At 38.4% G+C, this 18,623-nt stretch overlaps 2 protein-coding genes across 4 annotated transcripts; both read right to left on the bottom strand.

The window, feature by feature from the left end:
* Positions 1-2,120: 2,120 nt before the first annotated feature.
* Positions 2,121-6,973, bottom strand: LOC103985484 (probable protein phosphatase 2C 59). Of its 2 annotated transcripts, none has more exons than XM_018826794.2 (8): positions 6,532-6,973; positions 5,626-5,768; positions 5,288-5,386; positions 5,025-5,183; positions 3,047-3,133; positions 2,885-2,976; positions 2,684-2,758; positions 2,121-2,606 (listed from the first exon to the last, which is right to left on the bottom strand). In XM_018826794.2, the coding sequence occupies exons 1-8, from the start codon at positions 6,597-6,599 to the stop codon at positions 2,451-2,453; spliced, it is 879 nt and encodes a 292-aa protein (XP_018682339.2). In that variant the 5' UTR covers positions 6,600-6,973; the 3' UTR covers positions 2,121-2,450. The 2 variants fall into 2 exon arrangements, with proteins under 2 accessions (XP_018682339.2, XP_009401470.2); XM_009403195.3 differs by having other exon boundaries at positions 5,626-5,753; positions 6,532-6,968.
* Positions 6,974-8,135: 1,162 nt separating this feature from the next.
* On the bottom strand, positions 8,136-18,385 carry LOC135584912 (serrate RNA effector molecule-like). Of its 2 annotated transcripts, none has more exons than XM_065184299.1 (12): positions 17,886-18,385; positions 17,661-17,764; positions 15,481-15,520; positions 13,208-13,282; positions 12,961-13,035; positions 12,797-12,844; positions 12,465-12,533; positions 11,577-12,383; positions 11,443-11,491; positions 8,933-9,195; positions 8,667-8,858; positions 8,136-8,500 (listed from the first exon to the last, which is right to left on the bottom strand). In XM_065184299.1, exons 1-12 carry the CDS (start codon positions 18,293-18,295, stop codon positions 8,440-8,442), a joined length of 2,193 nt encoding a protein of 730 aa, XP_065040371.1. In that variant the 5' UTR covers positions 18,296-18,385; the 3' UTR covers positions 8,136-8,439. The 2 variants fall into 2 exon arrangements, with proteins under 2 accessions (XP_065040371.1, XP_065040370.1); XM_065184298.1 differs by having other exon boundaries at positions 15,481-15,535; positions 17,886-18,384.
* Between the last annotated feature and the right edge of the window lie 238 nt (positions 18,386-18,623).

The raw sequence follows: 18,623 nt of genomic DNA, 5'->3' as shown, positions 1-18,623 counted from the left end.
AAACCACACTCCAATTGGAGGAGACCGTGGGGCCCATGCGCATCCCACGTTATTTTCACGTGCAATCGTCACAGTGCGTTAGGGGAACCCAAGGTCAACCATCTTTTGTTAAATGGTCAACCATTGTTGAATCGTTGACCGTTGCTGGCTTCTTCGCCGTGGTATCAGATAATGTCAAGCCCATGTTGAGTGGCTATTATATAGAAAAGAAAGATGACTATAAAAAAAATTATAGCCATGCCCCCACAACTCTTTTAATTATTTATTATAGATTTTTTGTTCTTATCTATAAAATCTATAAATAGATAAAATCTTTGGATTTAAAACGTTGTTGGTGAACCTTTACACCGTGGTCGAAGAGTTAGCACAGCTCGGTCCGATCCTGGATGTGCAAGGTCGCCTATGTGGAGACTTGGGAAGTGGAAATGCACGTCGGATCGAGTTGAGCTATGAGTCTCGTTGCTTGCTTATTCGTCGTCAGCCCCAGCACATAGGTCAAGGTCGAGAGGGGGATTTCCCGCCTCAACTCATTTGAAGCTTAAGTTAGCGTTGAGTGAAATAAGAGTGAGTTGAATATATGAAAAGTCCTCCCCCCTCATGGTTAAGGAGGGTTAGCTTTTATACCTACGAGGATGAATCAGTCGTACGGGGTCAATTAACTATGGTCGGCTCCTCGGGCGACTGGCTTAAGCTTCTACGCAAGCGTCGATCGGCTTGCACGGATCGACGTCGCCTTGAGCTTTCTGGGATGGTTGTACCGTGATGATGTCGTTCATACGGAGGGGGTGGCAAGCGGTTGCCCACCACGTGTGTGTGTGTTGCATGCCACATCGTACTTGAAGTTCCTCATCTGCATCGTCATGTTTGCTTGCTTAGGTCCACGTAGGTGATACCAAAATATGCTCTATCATTCTCTCCCCCCCAAAAGATGCATTCCCCGAGTTCCTTGTGGTGGGGCTCAGGGCATGGCTTGATGCTTTTTGTTGGCTAGGTTGGTTGTCATGTTAGGACTAGTGGTTTGATCGTCGGTTGATTAGGAGTTTCTATTCGAGAGACGGACTGGTCTAGCAACATAACTCAAGGATTGGGCTGGCCGAGCAACACTACTCGAGCGCTAGACTAGTCGAGACGTGACTCGGATATTGGACTGGCTGCGAGGGGTGACTCGGGCATCAAACTAGTCGTGAGGCATGGTTCAAGCATTGGATTGACCGTGAGGCAAGGCTCGAGCATTGGACCAGCCAATCGTGACTTGAACATTGGACTGACCACGAGGCGTGATTTGGGCATTTGACTGGCCGCGAGGCGTGGGGCATTGGATTGGCCAAGACATGACTCGAACATTAGACTAGCCGCGAGGCGTGGCTTGGGTGTTGGCTTGGTCGAGCAGCACTACTATATGTCTGGATCAAGCGGGTTATTGAATGTGATTATGAAGGTGTCTCATCACTTGACTCGATTATTTCCAACTGCAAGTGATGCTATCTTCCCTTTTGCCTTTGCCTTTGTACATTGGGCAGATTACTATGACGATTATGTGTCTCTAGTTCCTAGAGCAGTCTAACTCGGTGTCGATCGGCTCCCGTTCGACTCCTTCCATCATGTTTTGACCAATGAGGTTCTTTCTCCTGATGGAGATGTGCTTCCTCTTCTTCTATTGTCTTGATGATAAAACATGAATGATGTTAAGGATCTCTTACCTCATCAAATAAAGGATCCTCTTAGCTTTGATTCATGCTAACATCGACTTTGAATCTTTGTTATAGAATTGGAGAATGCTACTATCTGATACAAGTCGGTAACGATTGAAATCCGAACATATCGATCGAATATAGGACCAAGTGACCGGTATCACCCGATAGAAAACGATCTACATACTAATATCCTGTCAGATCGATACATATTATCCGTATCAAGCGAATACATCAGTACAGCAAACCTGATTGTTGATGTGAACTAAACAGGCTTGGCAATTTTGTCTTTGAAATTTCTAATTAATTTCTTCATCACATAGAGCGAAAGATTAATTTTTCCGAATGAAGTAGTCGAATCCGAACATACTTTCACTAGTCTCCCATAACAGTCATCCTCTTCTAATTCACATACCAAAGAATGCAGAATTAAGAGGAAAGATGAGTTTAATTACCTTCCAACAATTTCCCAACATGCCATTTTTAACATTGGTTGCAGAGATTCACGTAGATGCACTCAAACATTAGGCAGTATATTACATGTAGAAAGGTCCTCCTGAATACACTCCAAACTACAATTCTGCTACAACACAATTCAGTAGGTCAGAAACACAACTGAACCTTCTTTTGCAGGCAAACAAAAGATTTACCATCGTTTTTCTTTTTGGCAGCTCTGTAGCTTTTCGATCTATTCCTCTTCCAGTTTGATCTGACTTCTCAGAAATGTTTCCGTCACTGAGAACTAAGCAGCAGTGAGCACTACTGCTGCACTGTTGTGGTGTTTTCCTGGCCGGCAATGAAACGTACCACAACACAAGTGATATTGTCTGCACTTCCTCTTTGGTAAGCTTCCTGTAACAGTCTCTTTGCCGCTTGTTCTGGGTCCTCTACGGATTGTATCATGGCTACAGCCTCCTAACGATGTTCCAAGAGAAGAGAGATTTAGTTGACGACTCGGGAGTCTGTCATATCAATCAAAAGTGTAAAACTACCTCATTTGTGACAACATCCCACAATCCATCACTTGCAAGGATAAGAAACTCCAGAGAATTATCAATGACCTCTTCCTGTAGTTACCGTTACAAGATTTAAAGAGGATAGGAGAAGGCTACTATCCTTTTTGATCAATGTATAATAACAATATACAGATTATAGAACGACATGATAATTTACTAGAAATTAAACATCAATACCTGTATTTCTGGGTCTGCAACAACAAACTGCTTCAAGAGCCTATCACCAAATGCACGTGATACAGCAAGAACACCACCAACCCGCCATGTCCCTGCGCTTATGGATTTGTTAGGATTTAAGTGACAGAGAAGGAAGAATGAATTCTAGACGAAAGTAAGTACCAGCCCACATAACAAAGCCTCCAGCATCTTCAATCCGTTGTCTCTCATCTGTTTGATCGGGCTTGTGATCCCTTGAGACAGCAAATGCTACAAAAATCCATGTATAAAAATCTAAGGAAACAAAACAAGCTATGTGGCTAAGATACCAAATATAACTGATAAAACTAACAACATAATGATTAAAATTTGCTTCTTAAAAGCATAAATGGAAAAAACTAGCCTATGGGTATAAATTTCATAACCTTCAAGCACTTGGAAAGCTACATGTCAACCAGACCCAATGAAGAAGACCCATTGGTTCATGACTCAAGTTTAGGTCAAAAAGTAATTTCTTGATGGTAGGTCAGGTCTCAAAAGATCTTAGACCCAATATCTGATTGTCTGATCAGCGGGTATCAGATCACATGTATTTCCATGATAATAACTCTAATAAACTAAACCTGCCGATTAGGCACATTTTAACTCTAACCTTCTAATTAAACAAGTTGGCCCCAGGTCAATAAATCTTGACTGGTAGGTTTGTCTGGAAAAGTCAGTCTGTTCTTTTACAACCCTGTATCAACCTGACCCAACATAACCTGTCCCTTGTTCTAGATATGCAAAATTTCTTGGCTTCCTCATGTAGTGAAATACAGACCACACATTTCAGATGATCAGAGCTCCAAAACATCTACAGTAAATTTACTTGTACACTAACTTAAAATCCATCGGCAAGTTGGCTATAAACCAAAGTAGGCTGGCGACACTACAAGGCATTTGTACTGTAAATACAACTCTGGGAAGAGAAGTGAGAGGTAAAGCATGGCTTTTCAGAACAGAAAATAAAATCTAACATACCAATGTGCTTAACAGTTATTCATACTAGTGGGTTCTCAAAATTTACCAGGTCTGCTTGTCCATATCCCATGACCATTTCCATGCCTCATGTACTTTCAACTAGCATTTTCTTTATGATTAAAAAAGGAAACTCCAACTTCTTTTATTATAATAAGAAAAGAAGAAATATGTAACAGATTAGGTAAATATTTATGATAACCCTTTAACACAGTCGTGAATTTTAATCCTCTCCGAAGTTTTAAATTGCCTATGGAGTCATAGTCAGCAACAACAGTACAACAAAAATAACTTGAAATACAACCTGAAGACTCGATTACAGATAAGGAAACCTTTCTTACTGGTCAAGTGTTGGTTTTGACACATGAATGCAATATCTTTTTAACTTTTAAGAGCTGATTTCTACATAAACAAAAAAAAAAAGAGAATGCTGGTTCCTGGGAGCGATATATTATTATGTCATGAAAAGAATTAAAAACTATTGAAACACAAATGAAACTTTTTTGACCATAATTGATTGGAAAACAATGGTTGAGCCATTCAGTGAAATGCATATCTTACCTAAAATACAAGACATTGTTATGAATTTCATTATTGTACAATCAAGGATTCATATTCATGCATATCAGTCGATATGAACTGGTATTTACCGGCTCAACAGCCAACCGGTACACAAATGGAGTGAAACCACTCGATTTTGTCCGAAACTATACTTATATCCCCGTAAGAGAATTCTTACAGTTATCTCATATTTCAACTGTTGATATGCATAAAACATATCAACATTAAGGTACAACAACTGTCTTTCCTATTGTTGATATGCATAAAACACATCTATAAACAGCAAGTGACTAATAATTGTTCAGCAACTTATATAGTGGCCAAAAAAAGGTTTTTGAATTTCAAGTCTACAGCTGGCTGAACCCATATGATGCCAGTGTACCAAATGGTATAACCAACTTGTACCACTGAATTCACTAGAAAAAATAATAATAAATAAATATTTACTGGTACAGGCAGTCTTTCATATAAGTACTATATGATGCACAAAATGCCCATATAAAGCCAACAAAATCTACATTCTTTGGTTTCATATCTATAGAAACAAATTAACATAAAGATGCATCATATTTGTTGGGCTTACCCTTCCCTCCTCTACATATAACAGCCCTAGAATCCCCAACATTTGCAACCAACAAACGATCGCCAACAAGGATGGCAGTGGAAGCAGTTGAGCCAGCATCACGATTCTGACTATTCTCAGATTTCAGAAACTCTGAGTCTGTATGGCTGAATGCATCAGCTGCAAGATAACAGAACAGATCAAATTGATTAGATAACTAAATATGCTGACAAAAAACCAAGATAAAAGATAAACACATCATAAAATAGCGAACAAGGAAATACCTATAGCTGACTTGGTATCACTAATGAACTTGGGATGTCTAATCAAATTGCTGAAGAGGTGCGCTTTAACGTACTCTGCCGCTCGAGCACCACCATGACCTGAATGTATGGCAAAGATTAGGGCATTGTACATATATCAAACTTTCCAATTTAAGAGATCAAGCATTAGACATGTGATAAGCATGTGAAATCCCTGGACAAAAGCACAGTCAGTGCACTATGGCCATTTTTGCATAAAATGCAAAAGATATAGGACACATCACCTACCTACAGGTATATACCTGAACAGTTTTAAACCCAAGTTTTTTCTATTTTCCTAAGGGGAAGGAATACCTTACCATCAAAAACTCCAAACAAGCCAACAATTTCTCCATCAACACCATCAATTCTTGTTTCATAAAAGTCTTCCATTGAAGCCCTTTTCCCAGGAGAGCTTGCATACCCATAACTGAACTTCCCATTCTGACTGCAATGAAGAGAACTAGAATTGAATACGTTAGCTAATTAGCAACATGACCAGCTGAACTTTTAACTATCGTGTCATAGCTTGTTAAGAAACACAATGCCCTGATACAAATAACATGCTCAATAGCACAAACAAACACTGAATCTGTCTTGTGTGATCCAACATTTTTCAATTTCATCATACGTTAGCTAATTAGCAACATGAACAGCTGAACTTGTAACTATCATGTCATAGCTTGTTAACAAACACAATGCCCTGACACAAATAACATGCTCAATAGCACAAACAAACACAGAATCTGTCTTGTGTGATCCAACATCTTTCAATTTCATCATACCAAAATTTACAGAGGGAGAGAGACAGGGAGAGAAAATTAAGTACATCATCTAAATAAAAACTTGAAAACTTTCTGACGGCACATCTTATTCAAACAATTGCAAAGGAGTATAGCCAAACTATTTTCTTATGAAATATAAAATCATCATTATGTCACAAAAATCTGCAAAGCATGACACTAGACTATCGTCTGGAAGAAGCTAACATGACACTAGAATATCATCTGCAACAAGTCACTGCTCATATCCACACAAATTCCTTTGAAAAAATACGTTAGTTAGGTCTAGATAACAAGAAAAGCATTTCATAGAACATTACCATCTAAAGATCAACCACAAACAGAAGCTGAGATTATCAGATAGCTGATGGAAACAAAACAAGATGACAATTAAAAGATATATATATCTTTTTTTGTGAATGAGGAAAAGGAAAAACGGAGGACCTGAGTCCTCCACCACTAACTGGAGCGGCGTCCGTCTGAATCCCACCAAGGGAACTCAAGTGACCCATCGGTCTCTGCTCTGACGAATTTGAGAAAACGAACGAAGACAACAAACAAAAGCCGATCCGATTAGGCCTTCGAGAGATCACGGCTTGCCAAGAATCTGCATCATCCGTCAGACGATCCAAGTCGAAACCCGAACCTACCACCTGCGGATCGTAAAGAGTGGCTCCGAACGCGCCAAAACAGGAACGATCGACAGATAAATCAAAAGAAGAAACGCCACGGAGGAGAGAAAAAGGGGGGAACGGAAGGGGAAGAACAACCCTAGAGAGGGGGGCGAGAGAGGAGGAGGAGGAGGAATGATGAAGGCGGCGAAGAAACAAACAAACGCCGGGTTTTGTGGTTTGGTTTGTGGCTGCGACGAAAACCGAAGACGGTGGACGACGACGAAGACGACAACGAAGAGAAGAGAGAGAAATTAAATAGAATTATAAAAATTAATTTAGGTGATTTTCCGAAAAAAACTAATTGATATCGCTTTTCAAATTTTCGATTTAGTATGCCAAAGTTTCTGTAATTTACTTAATTTTATTCCCAATAAGCTAAATTCAACTCTCGTCCATTATTATAATATGGCGCCCTTATGGATCGGTTCTTGCTCATGCACAACAAGTTAGATTTGGATTTGACCTGATCTTTCGTCTCCTTTAGGTTCCACTTGTAATGCAAATGCATCCCTCTTCTCCCCTCGTCAATAGTTAGGTCTTTTTGACTATTTCAACTCCTCTCATATCTTAATTCTTTTTTCTCATTTCGTATCCCATAGTATCTCATCCGCTCTTTGGGAGAGGAGAGGAATAAAGGTACAGATTAAACATTATAATGATTTAATTTTAAAAAAATAAATCAGATCATATTACTATATAGATCGATATATCTAGTTGGACCAATCGATGAGGTATAGACGAGAATTATTTTATTAAGAGAAATAAAAGAGATATTTTAAGTATTAGAGAAAAATAAAAGCATCAAATCAAAAGCTGAAATGGGATAGATATCATCCGAGAGGAAAGAAAAACCAAAGAAGATGGGCTTTTTCATACCAATTACCCAATTAATTTCAAACTTTTAGAGGTTTATTTCCGGTTGCTAATGTGGATCCTCTCCATATCCAACTCTAAATGGAAGCTTACAATTCACATCAGAGCCGACAAAATCGGAGTTGGACAGGATCATCTTAAAGCCTGTATGACCGCGTGACGCACATGGCTTTGACTTCGTCAAAGGTGGTACAAAAGCGTAAAAAAAGAAAAGAGGAAACAAACCCTTTCGTGTACAGGCGCTGGTATTCGTGTCCTAGTCGGCGCTGGACGCGTGTATTTGTGCAAAGTCGTAGGTTACGTGTTTGCATTGAATCCTTCGGTGAAGATGGCCTCGTCCGTTGGTTCCCAGTTTTGAAGGATATGACAACCGATGCTAAACACACCTAAGAAAGCATGAGATTGTGACTGATACTGTCAATTATTGATCGATTATTGAACTATTAATTCCGGTCACATAACCATAACCAAAATTCTTCACGCAAGATAAGACCATGGATCGACTCGAAGCCATTCAAGTCCATGAGCATTCATTCAATCAGTTGATGGGATTCATTCAAAGTGTTTTGACTGAGAGATGACCTCTGACATGGACATTCTGGTCATGCCTAGAACTTGTTCAGCTTCAGCTCATCCCTCATCCAAAGCTGGCATTAGCATAACCAAAACATTGTCATTTCGGTAACATCATCCCTTCTGCCCACAAATGAATACTTCATGCAAAAGAGATGTGATCATATTACAAAAAAAGTAACAAGTCAGCTTGGAGTCGACAGCACAAACGATGAACAGGAAATGAGGGAGCCTATAAGCTCCTGTAGTCTATGACAGTCACATCGTCCTCTGGCGCATCAAGATCTTGATAACTGCAAATACAAGATACTAATCAGCTAAATATTTCTTCAGAAGGAAAAAAAATTAGTTCATGTTAAAACACAGTGGCTGTTGTTGGAAAACACAAAACATTTTTTGACCCCATAGATATATGGTCACTGAGAGAGGCAAGTAATATAACCGTGCATCAATACAAACCTTCTTATCCGACGGGGATCATGTCGGAATGCTGGAGAGGGAAGAATTGGGGCTGGAACACTCACTTGGGGACCGAGTCTTCCTTTGATACCACGAGGTCCACCATTAGATTCGAATGATGAGGGTCCACCAGTCTCCCTCAGCATTCGGATGGCAACCTCTGGTGGGGCAGGGACAAAAGGTCCCAGCGGGCTATAAAAGATGCTAAATGATCAGACAAGCACCATGTTACAGGTTGAATCAGACTCTGGAAACTGCTCACTCACCCAGCACCGGGAACGGGCACCAACAATGGTGGAGGAGGAACATCCGAAGGAAAAGAACCATGCAAACCTTGGCCACCATAGGTATAATATGGAGATTTTTCATGATTCTCCCCCTCCATGGCACCATTGGCATCACGAGGCGAATTGTCAGTCATATCGTCCCTGTCACCATCTCTATGATTCCTGTCAAGATCCCTGCGGTTGCCATGTTCATCTCTCAGCCGGTCACCCAACAATGCTTTCCGTCTTTGTATTTTCACCTTCTGCAGTAAAGTTGCAAAGCATGATAATACAATTTTGAAATCCACATGTAAATGATTGTGGCACATAGGTACGTAATCTCTCTTTTAGCATATATAAGTAGCAAAATTAGCATTATGAGAACATAAAATGTGATGATAGAAATCAAGTGATAATTGCACATAAGTTCCAAACTAGTACAAATAGCATCTTATATAACAAGAAATGGTTGGTTAGTAATTAATATAAGTTAATCCATAGGATAAAAAATGCATCAGAACAAGAGTTACATAAACAGATAATAAAATCTTATATAACAAAGGAAAGTAATAAGCGCAAAAATTAAATATCATGAGATACTAAATTGTAACAACATAATTAAAAAAAATGACTAGGTTTGAATGTGAGAAACAGCTACAAACCATACAATCCCAAAATTCGAGGTTGACTCCATAGATATTTTATTGATGAGAGACATATTACCAGTCAAATTAGAAGTCATCAAGTCTTCTTATATTGTTTCTAACAAAGATTTATAAGTCTTCCTTTACCTCTACTGGCAAACATTAATTCTGATTAACTCATATCGTTTTGGTGCATTTAAAGAACTCAAATATATTAATACCAACTAAAATGAATTCCCCTTATGGCCTCAAGCAAACTATCCCTAATTAATTCATTTTTATTCTATTCTTTCTAACAGCCCAGACCACACTTTTGCCTCAATCAAAACCATCCCCAAGTAATTCACTCATGTAAATTTTTTTTATTTTATAATTTCTGATAGACCACATCATAACAACACAATTTAGCAGCACTTGGCTATCTATGTGTTGCTTTCAAACTGCAAAATATTTTAATTTAAAAATCATTGAAGGGTTAAAAATGGCTAATAAGATTACTTTTTTTCTTTTTCCAAGTGTTTTTGCTGCATAGACAATATTGTCATCAGTGTCTCTAGATGCTAAATAATAAATATCTAACATTTATACTTACGGAAATTTCATGTCCAGCAATTGAACCTAAATGTTCAACCCTCCTCTCAGCATCTCTAAAGATGCAAACCATATATTTTCTTAATCCCAATTATCCTAGTTAATGACTGCATATGCTTCAAATTTCCAATAGCAACTAAAAATTTGATTAAGTGGTAGAGTGTTAATAAAAAATTTCTAAAGATAATGAATTCATACATAGTGATATACAACATATATCAAATCAAAGTTATTAATAACAATATAATCCAAAATGTAATCAGAAAACTTAAATAGTTAAGCTCAAGGACTTTAATTTCGAATAATACCGCCCGTACCAGGCAATACATACTGATCCGCTAGCAGATCGGTACGCGAACCGCTCGCTACCGGGTGGTACCATCGATTGGGACTGCTTCCGCCCCATTACCACCCTAAATCGATCGGTGATGGTCGATTTCGACCATTGCCACCTACTATCGAGTGGTATTAGCCAAGGGAGAAGAAAGAAAAAAGAGAACAGAAGGGAGAGCCTAGAGATCCGACGCCGCTCTCCCTCGACGATCCCGATCAATCGCCATCCTACCTCGCCGGACGCCGCATATGAGATGTCGCCTCCTAGATTGAGGCAACGACGCCTCAGCGTCGTCGGCGACTTCTTATCCGCTCGGGGAGAAGAAGCCTCGGCGACGTCACGGAGAGAAGAAGCCTCGCCTCGTTGAGGCGATGCTTCTTCTCCCCACATGGGCAAAAGGAACGAGGCAACGAGGCGACTACGAGACGTCACCTCGTCGCCCTTTTTTGCACGGGGAGAAGGAAACCTCGGTTTCTTCTCCCCACGCGGGCAGAAAAAGGAGGCGACGCCCCTGGTGTACCGCTCGGTACTCTATACCATACCGTATCGAGCTACACTCGAAACTCTAGTACGGTATGAAATTACGATCCTTGGTTAAGCTAAATGTTAACATTCACAATATATTATGTAAAAAAGTAGTAATTATTTATTTTTAAATTTATGCATTATATTTCTAATTTCTATACCTCCCAATTTTCTCTTTTTGTGATTTTTCATTTTTAATGATGTTTTAATCTCTTTGAATGGCACGTGTTCAGCTTCCTAATTTTTTTAATGATCAATCCTGATTTTACAAACCTCAAAAAACCTTGAAAGCAGTAGACGTGCATTGAATTTACAAGACTGCAAAGATAAAACACATGCAAGTAAAGAATAATAGATTAACACTCTTGTGAACAAAATAAAGTATGCTTGCTTAGCAACAAAGAAAGAAAACTTACTGATGCAGATTGCTGCATGACAGGTGTTCCACCAGGTGCACTGGGATCACTGCATTAAATACAGAAGCAAAGTGATTAATTATCCATTAATTATGGCTCTTAATTTCCAGGCAGAGCATCAGCTAGATGCTTACTTCATATAATTTTGAAAATACAGATCCTCTCGAACTTTTGAGGTCAGCTCAATCGCAAGGTCTGGGTGTTTTAGTCTGAGATGCTTATGAACAAATTCAGGAGCATGGAAAAGCTTAGTACAGCCCTTGGCTCCACATCCATACTTCCAACCATATTTTTCATCTCGTATTTTCCTCACAAAAGGATCTAGGGCCTCAGTAGCTGCTGCATCAATCTTATCTTTGGCTGTCAATGTTTCCAACGGATCCTGACCTTGCAATCTTGCCAGCCAGAATGAATCAAGTTTCTTTTCCCAATCAGATGCACTAGCATTAGTTCCATCATGAGTCTTATTGTCAGCTCTAACATGTCGAAGACCCTTTGCTTCAGATGCTTCAGACATGCCATAGTAATCCAAGCCATGGACACGCCATAGATAAGTGATCAAAGTATCTAACAACTCAACACCCTCGAGGCCCTTGACAGTGGCCAAGCCACGTATAATTACAATTGGCCCCATAGATCCCCCATGTGATTTTTCTGCATCCAACTTATCATGGCCACTACTAGAAAGGACATTATCCTGGATACCCTTTTCTATGTCAAGTTTACGGACCAAGGCCTGAGCTTGTTCTACGTCACTTTGTATTCGCCGTGGCTCAGAACTAACTGGGTGAGCCTTGGGGGTGGCAGAAAGTAGCTCGTTTTCTTTTGCCGGCCCCCTATCGTGTCTTCTCCTTTTGCCACTAGGGCCAGCCTCATCTTCAGAGTTTGGTTCACTACCATTTCCAGATTTGCTAGCTGATGAAGCTGTTGATCCAGGTCCACTGATAACATAAGCAGAGGATAAGTCATGGCACGACAAACCTTTAAAGAGCATAAATGAGGACTGCAAAAAAAAATCTTACAGGTCAAGTATTCCACTCTGCAAATCAAGTAAAAATTCCTTCGCGATAGACCTAGCCTGTTCCTTCCTCCTGTAATCTTATTTAACAGCCATTGCTAACAATGAAAGTGTCGTAACAAGAATATTTAAGAAGCACAGAAACATTGAATTCGAACTAGCATAACAATATGACAAAAAGACGAGCATAAAAATTCATCTGGTTGAAGCACAAGAAAAATGGAAGGACAAACCCTTCAAGCAAATAAGTAGAAAGAAGGAAAAAATTGGAAGGACATACAATTAGCAACTGTCATCTGCTTAAAGTACCAAGTAGTTGCATATACCAACACTAACCTTTCAATGACTGCCACCAAGTTAGTTGGATGATATTTGTCTTTTAGCCTAACCAATAAGGATGTCAAAAATCATTATACAATGTACAAGAAAGGCTTCAAATAGATCACATACACAGCATCTGAAAATGAAGTAATATTTAGAAAGGTTTAGGCATTATATACCATTGTTCTTCCTTATGAGCTTCAAAATAAGCTTGCTTCTGAGTGGAAATGTACTCAGATCTGTATTCTTTGTACCTAAACAACCAGAATTATGATTGAGTGCTCTTACAAGCTAAACTAATGAAAAATTGGAAATACAATCTGACAACTGAATTAGCCAAAAGACGCAAGATTGGTGACATCATCAACAGTGCTCACTGAAAAACTCACTCTTTAAGGTGGTAACTATTTTCCTTTTGATATGTACCTGCACTCAGCTTCAGCAGGTGAAATATCATCTTCAAGTTCTTGAATGAACTGCTTGTATGACATCAAACCTCCCCTGGAAGAATAACAGGATATTATAATAATATGAGATTGGTCCTTGTTAACTAAGGACTTGAAAGGTGCAAAAATCCATTAAATGGAAAAATGCTTCAGTACAAACTACTGATTGTATTTGAAGTTCATTAACCTGGTGAAAAGAGGCACAGACTCTGCACATGGAGATATATAACATATAGTTAAACAGAGAGAGAGAGAGAGGATCCATAGAGAGAGATGAAGCAATAGATGGGTGGGAACTTGGCATCAAAATAACACATTCAAATCTCTGGAAAGAAGATAAAACAAGAAGGATCTAACACAGAGAAAAACATTGAAAGAACCACCAGCAGGCTGTCATACTTCTAGGAAAAACAAGAAAAGGAAAAGGAGGAAGAAATTAAGAAAAAAAATGAAGATTTGGTGATAAATGCAATCGTGAGATATAACATTACAAGTCAAATTTGACTTCTGAGATCGACAAAAGCCTCAATCAATTTTGTCATTCCAACTACAAAATATGCACAGAAACCCTTTTTTCTTTTCTTTTTTGTTGGAACACCAAACCTTATAAGTTTGGATACTTGTTTCAATATGCACAGAAATCATTTTCTGTTTTTATTGGAACACCAACCCATATAAGTTTGGATACTTGTTTCCCGGGATGGACTAAATTAGACCCATCTTGTTGATAGTCAGTGAATTTAACCAACAATTTGTGTAACACCTTTTCTTTTCCTTCATCATGATTCTTAAAAGCATACAAGTAGCACAAGTATAAAAACTGTTCCTATATTTGTCTAAATCCAGTAACCTTACGGCAAAGCATAACCACTATATTCTTGTTGGGATTTAACATGTAGCTAATAAGTAGAGCTTTGGCTGCTCAACTAGATACAATGAGACGATCTTCACATTGTTGTCTAATCAATCTTTTTTTTCTGAACACCCAAATTAAAAAAACAGAAAATTTCTTACAAACTTATTCCTGTTGGTAATACTAGTTCATAGAAAATTAACTTGAAGATCTAGATAAGGGAGATAATGCAAAAGATTATAATGATGAGTTCATCTAGCAAAATCAGTCAAGCTTAACTAAACTTACTAATCTTGATTGAAGTCAAGTTTTTATCAATTCCAAACTAATTTCTCACTCTTAAAAATAAATAGAAGGGACGAATGACTTTTATGCCCAAAGAACCAATATGATGAAAAGGAAAAAAAATAGAAGGGATAGGAAACCAGAGAAATTACAAAAAAAAAAAAAAAAAACTGGGATTGAGAAGCAAAGGAGGCTCATTACTTTGTAAACAACCCAAGAGATTAAGGGAAAAAATAGACAAAATAAGAAATGATAATGACTATTAACTTCTCAAGAAAATAATTGCAACTATTTCTCATTTTATCAATCTTCTTCCTTGTCTATTGCGTCAAATTACAGACCATTTATGAAAGTATATGATGAATATGATGGCTAGTGGCTTATGCGATGGGTCTCCTCTCTTTGCAATCACTATTTTGATTTTTTAACTTTTTCCCACTTTTCTATCCTTCTATTTCTTTATGTTTTATCCTATTGATTTTTCGAACATCAAAATCCTTTGTTCCTCATTTTATACGAACTGGATTTGACGATCCATTAGTCCATTAGAATTGGCCAATGCTATGAACAGCTATCTTGAGGACTCTACAAATCAAGTCTAATAGACTAACAAATGTGAATGATTTCAATCCAAAAAAAGTTAGCAGTACTATTGAAGAACTTACAATGTCTTTTATTATTATTATTTTTCTTTCAGGGAAATCTTAATGACCAATGTAGGATTATGAAAGATATTATCATACATTAATAAAAACAAAGTACCACCTTAAGAAACTAAAATTTACTCAAAAAAATACATATATTAAGATAATCCCTTGTAACATACCAAAATAGTGTCATCAGAAAATTTAAGACTGAAAAAAAGGGCGTCTGCAGAAAATATTGATTACCTAGATTTGCTAACATTTTAGGTTATCATAATCTCATGATCAAGATATTACAAGTTAAAATGAATGTGCCTATGCCAAAAGAAAATCAATAAGAATAAACTAAGACATAAAAAGAAAAGATACTTATAATGAAATATGACAACAAGGACAGTACACCTCAAGTAACTCAACACTAAGGGCCATAACAAACCACATTTAAGTTAAAACAAACAACAAAAGACAAACCTTTGAATAAACTCAGCGCCATCACCATAACCACCATGTCCTGAATCAGGCAAATCTGGAGATTATGCACATGGAAAGCATAAGAATTTGAAAACTTAAAATTTACAAAAGACAATATTATCTTAAATAGTAACTAGAAAATCATTTTAATTCATTTTAATTCATTTGAACAAATTTTAAACTAGTAACTACTAAGTTACTTTGCTTAGACACCTCCAACAAAAGGTGCATGCTTAAAATTGACATTAAATGATTCTAATACATGGAAAATATTTTACAAGACAGAAATCTAAAGCAGATGCATAAACCACTTAGCTTGATGGGGCCTACAATTCTATCAAGCTTGGTTAAAATCAAATCCCAAATAGAATAAAAGTCTCTCATGTAACCAAATTTAGACTGAAGGACACCAAACAAAATGAAAACCCTACAGTGGGTGAATCAAAGCTTGGATCTAGTTGCACATAATATACCAATTTGGATGCATACAATGTTCAAGAACCAGGATACAATCCAACTTTGAACCAATAACCATAGCCATGAAAAGCTTAAAATTAACCAAGCTTGTCTTCAAATTGATTCTAAGCCTAAATTCTGGGATACATCTACCCTTTGCAAGTTGCTCTTGATCAACACTAGCATCAAGCTGAATATAACCTATAGCTGAAATGAATTGACTAGTTGGTGCACTTGGAAATTTAAACTGAGTTCACGACAAGTTAGATAGATTTAAAGAAACCAAGTCTTTTAAAAAAAGATTTGAGTTCAAATGAGTTGTAATTCAAGTCAAGTTTTCTTAATTTTTATTGATTTAAACTGGAATGTAATTTGGATTTATCTGGATCTCTAGGTTAAGTTCAATAGTGATTTGTTTTGGGATCAACCAGGAGGTAATTATTTTCTCTTTGATTCATTTTTTCAATCAAACAGTATGATAATTTTCAGGGTCAAATTGTTTGTCAAACTAATTCATCTTGAACTTCAAACTTCTGTTTATTAGAAAGGCCTTTTAATGTATACCATCAGTACGTAACAGTTCCTTTATTCTAACCGTGTTTATGCTTATAAGCTATGGTAAAAAGAAAAGAATTAAGATCCAATGCTCATTCATCTATACCTACATCACTACTTCAGATTAACTAACCTCTCATTTGATTATTGTTATTTGATTTCCAACTGTGCATTGCTCCTCAAGAAATTCTAAGTGAACACAAGTTAAATTTCATGCATTATAAGAGAAGATTTTTTCCTTACACAAGAATTTTTTTTTGTCGTACATAGAGCTTAATGATAGGAAAAGATCCTTATGATCCCAGATATTTGGAACATTACGGTTTGTTATTTTTGTATTAGGAAAGAATTCTGACATGACCTGTGGAAAAATCAATAAAAGTGATGGCAGCTGTGCCAGTGGTGAGCATGACAAATAGCTGCTCTAGCCACTGCTAAGTTGTTGAAGCAGGAACAGGAGCTGCAAATGCAATTACACATAGACACAATGGTCTTAGAGCCTATAAATTAAGCAAGTCACAAACATTAATCTGATGATTTTCAGAAGAAATGCAATAAAAAACATTTTGCCAATTTTACTTAATATCCACCAACACAACTTTTAAAACTTAAATAGTATGAGTTTTTGAATTACGCCAAAACATTGTCAAATGAGGCTTAGATATGAGAGAACTACACGGACTGTGCATCATTTTTTTTTTAAACCTAGGAAATGCCACCCTTTAGCATACAAACACCCACAAGGACTTTCTCAACATAAATTCCTTACAAGCTTGTCTTTGGATAGGAACTCCACCTATGAAATGCAATAGAGAAATTATTGTTATTAATGTCGAATATGTTTGGATAATTTGTTGGACCAGTATAGTACCAGCATATTGAGCAGTATTGCAAACCAACCCCCCGTATCATTAAAAATAACAAAAAAGACCAATAGGCACCATCTCATATGGTCCGACACAGGTCCTTGATTGGACCAGTAAATACCCATCTATAATAACAGATATAGCCGACATTTGATTCCTTGGTTTGGAGACCAACATGATCATAGATTACTCACACACTAACCAGAAGAGAGTTCAAAAGCATAGTACTTTTCAGTGTACCTTTGCATCGTAATAATTTCTACAGCAATTCAAGTCCATAAGCAAGTACCAATAAACAGTTACCTGATGAACGATACATATGGCGACCATAAGGCCTTTCATCCCCATACCCACCTCTGCTGCCCGAGCCAACTCGATCATAACCGCCACCATAATCATAACCGTATCTGCAATTATAAGCAAATTATTTGCATTTTTTAGAAGCTTAAGCACGTAATTCCACCAAGAATGAATTATTTTCAGGAGGCTAACATTTAACACAAAAGGAAGCAAAAATTTCTCCTTCACCTTCTGTCGTCTGGAACATAGCCCCCTCTCGGGCTACCCCGGCGCCGGTCGTATCCACCATCATCCCTCCTGGCTCGCTTAAATGATCCAGGCGGAGGGGACCGGCGGGGAGGCGAGCGTCGACGGTCACGGTAAGGCGGCGGGCTCGGGCTGCTCCGCCTACGGTACTCCCGATCCTTCTCGCCCCTTGGCCGCCCCGACGCCGGAGGAGGGGGGAGAGGCGGCGAACTGCTTCTGGAATCGTGGTGGTCCTCGTGCCGGTTCGGGGGCCAGTCGCCCTTCCTATCCCTCGAGTCCCCGTCCCTCCTAGGAGGCGGCGGCGGCGGCGGCAGCTGAGATGGGGATCCATCGCGCGGGCTCTCACGCGGCTCCGACTGAGGATCGGCGGGCGCCTCGACGGCCTCCGCCATGAGAGGAGACGGCGAACCGATCGATTTCGGTAACGAAAACCCAAGAAAAAGATCGAGAGAGAGAGAGAGAGCAACAAAAATGCAAGAATGATTAGGCAGCGTGGAAGGCATGATGAAGCGATGGGATCGAGTGGTCGATTTGTAATTAAATGATATCTTCGGTGGCAGATGTGGAGATGATAGTCGGTTTCTACGCTCGGGTCGGATCCTTTTTCAATCCGATTCCAATAAGTAATCGGATTCAGACCCGGATCCGATATTATGTTTATGCACATTATCAACAAACAGTTCACTGCGTCACGTCACTGGGCTATTTGGACATCATCGG

Source organism: Musa acuminata, chromosome BXJ1-5 (genome assembly GCF_036884655.1).
Source record: "Musa acuminata AAA Group cultivar baxijiao chromosome BXJ1-5, Cavendish_Baxijiao_AAA, whole genome shotgun sequence".
Classification (NCBI taxonomy): domain Eukaryota; kingdom Viridiplantae; phylum Streptophyta; class Magnoliopsida; order Zingiberales; family Musaceae; genus Musa; species Musa acuminata.
The sequence above is the reverse complement of the archived record's forward strand: the minus strand, read 5'-3'. Positions and strand labels throughout refer to the sequence as shown.

Bases quoted from the DNA above. Each gene is read 5' to 3' on its own strand.
- LOC103985484 (XM_018826794.2), bottom strand. From the start codon at position 6,599: ATGGGTCACTTGAGTTCCCTTGGTGGGATTCAGACGGACGCCGCTCCA. The intron at 2,977-3,046 runs GTACTTACTTTC...CCATAAGCGCAG, and splicing joins AGGCTTTGTTATGTGGGCTG to GGACATGGCGGGTTGGTGGT. The intron at 2,607-2,683 runs GTAGTTTTACAC...GAACATCGTTAG, and splicing joins GGGATGTTGTCACAAATGAG to GAGGCTGTAGCCATGATACA.
- LOC135584912 (XM_065184298.1), bottom strand. From the start codon at position 18,295: ATGGCGGAGGCCGTCGAGGCGCCCGCCGATCCTCAGTCGGAGCCGCGT. The intron at 13,036-13,207 runs GTACATATCAAA...CTGGTTGTTTAG, and splicing joins CCTGCTGAAGCTGAGTGCAG to GTACAAAGAATACAGATCTG. The intron at 9,196-11,442 runs GTAAGTTTTCTT...ACTTTACTGCAG, and splicing joins TCATGCAGCAATCTGCATCA to AAGGTGAAAATACAAAGACG.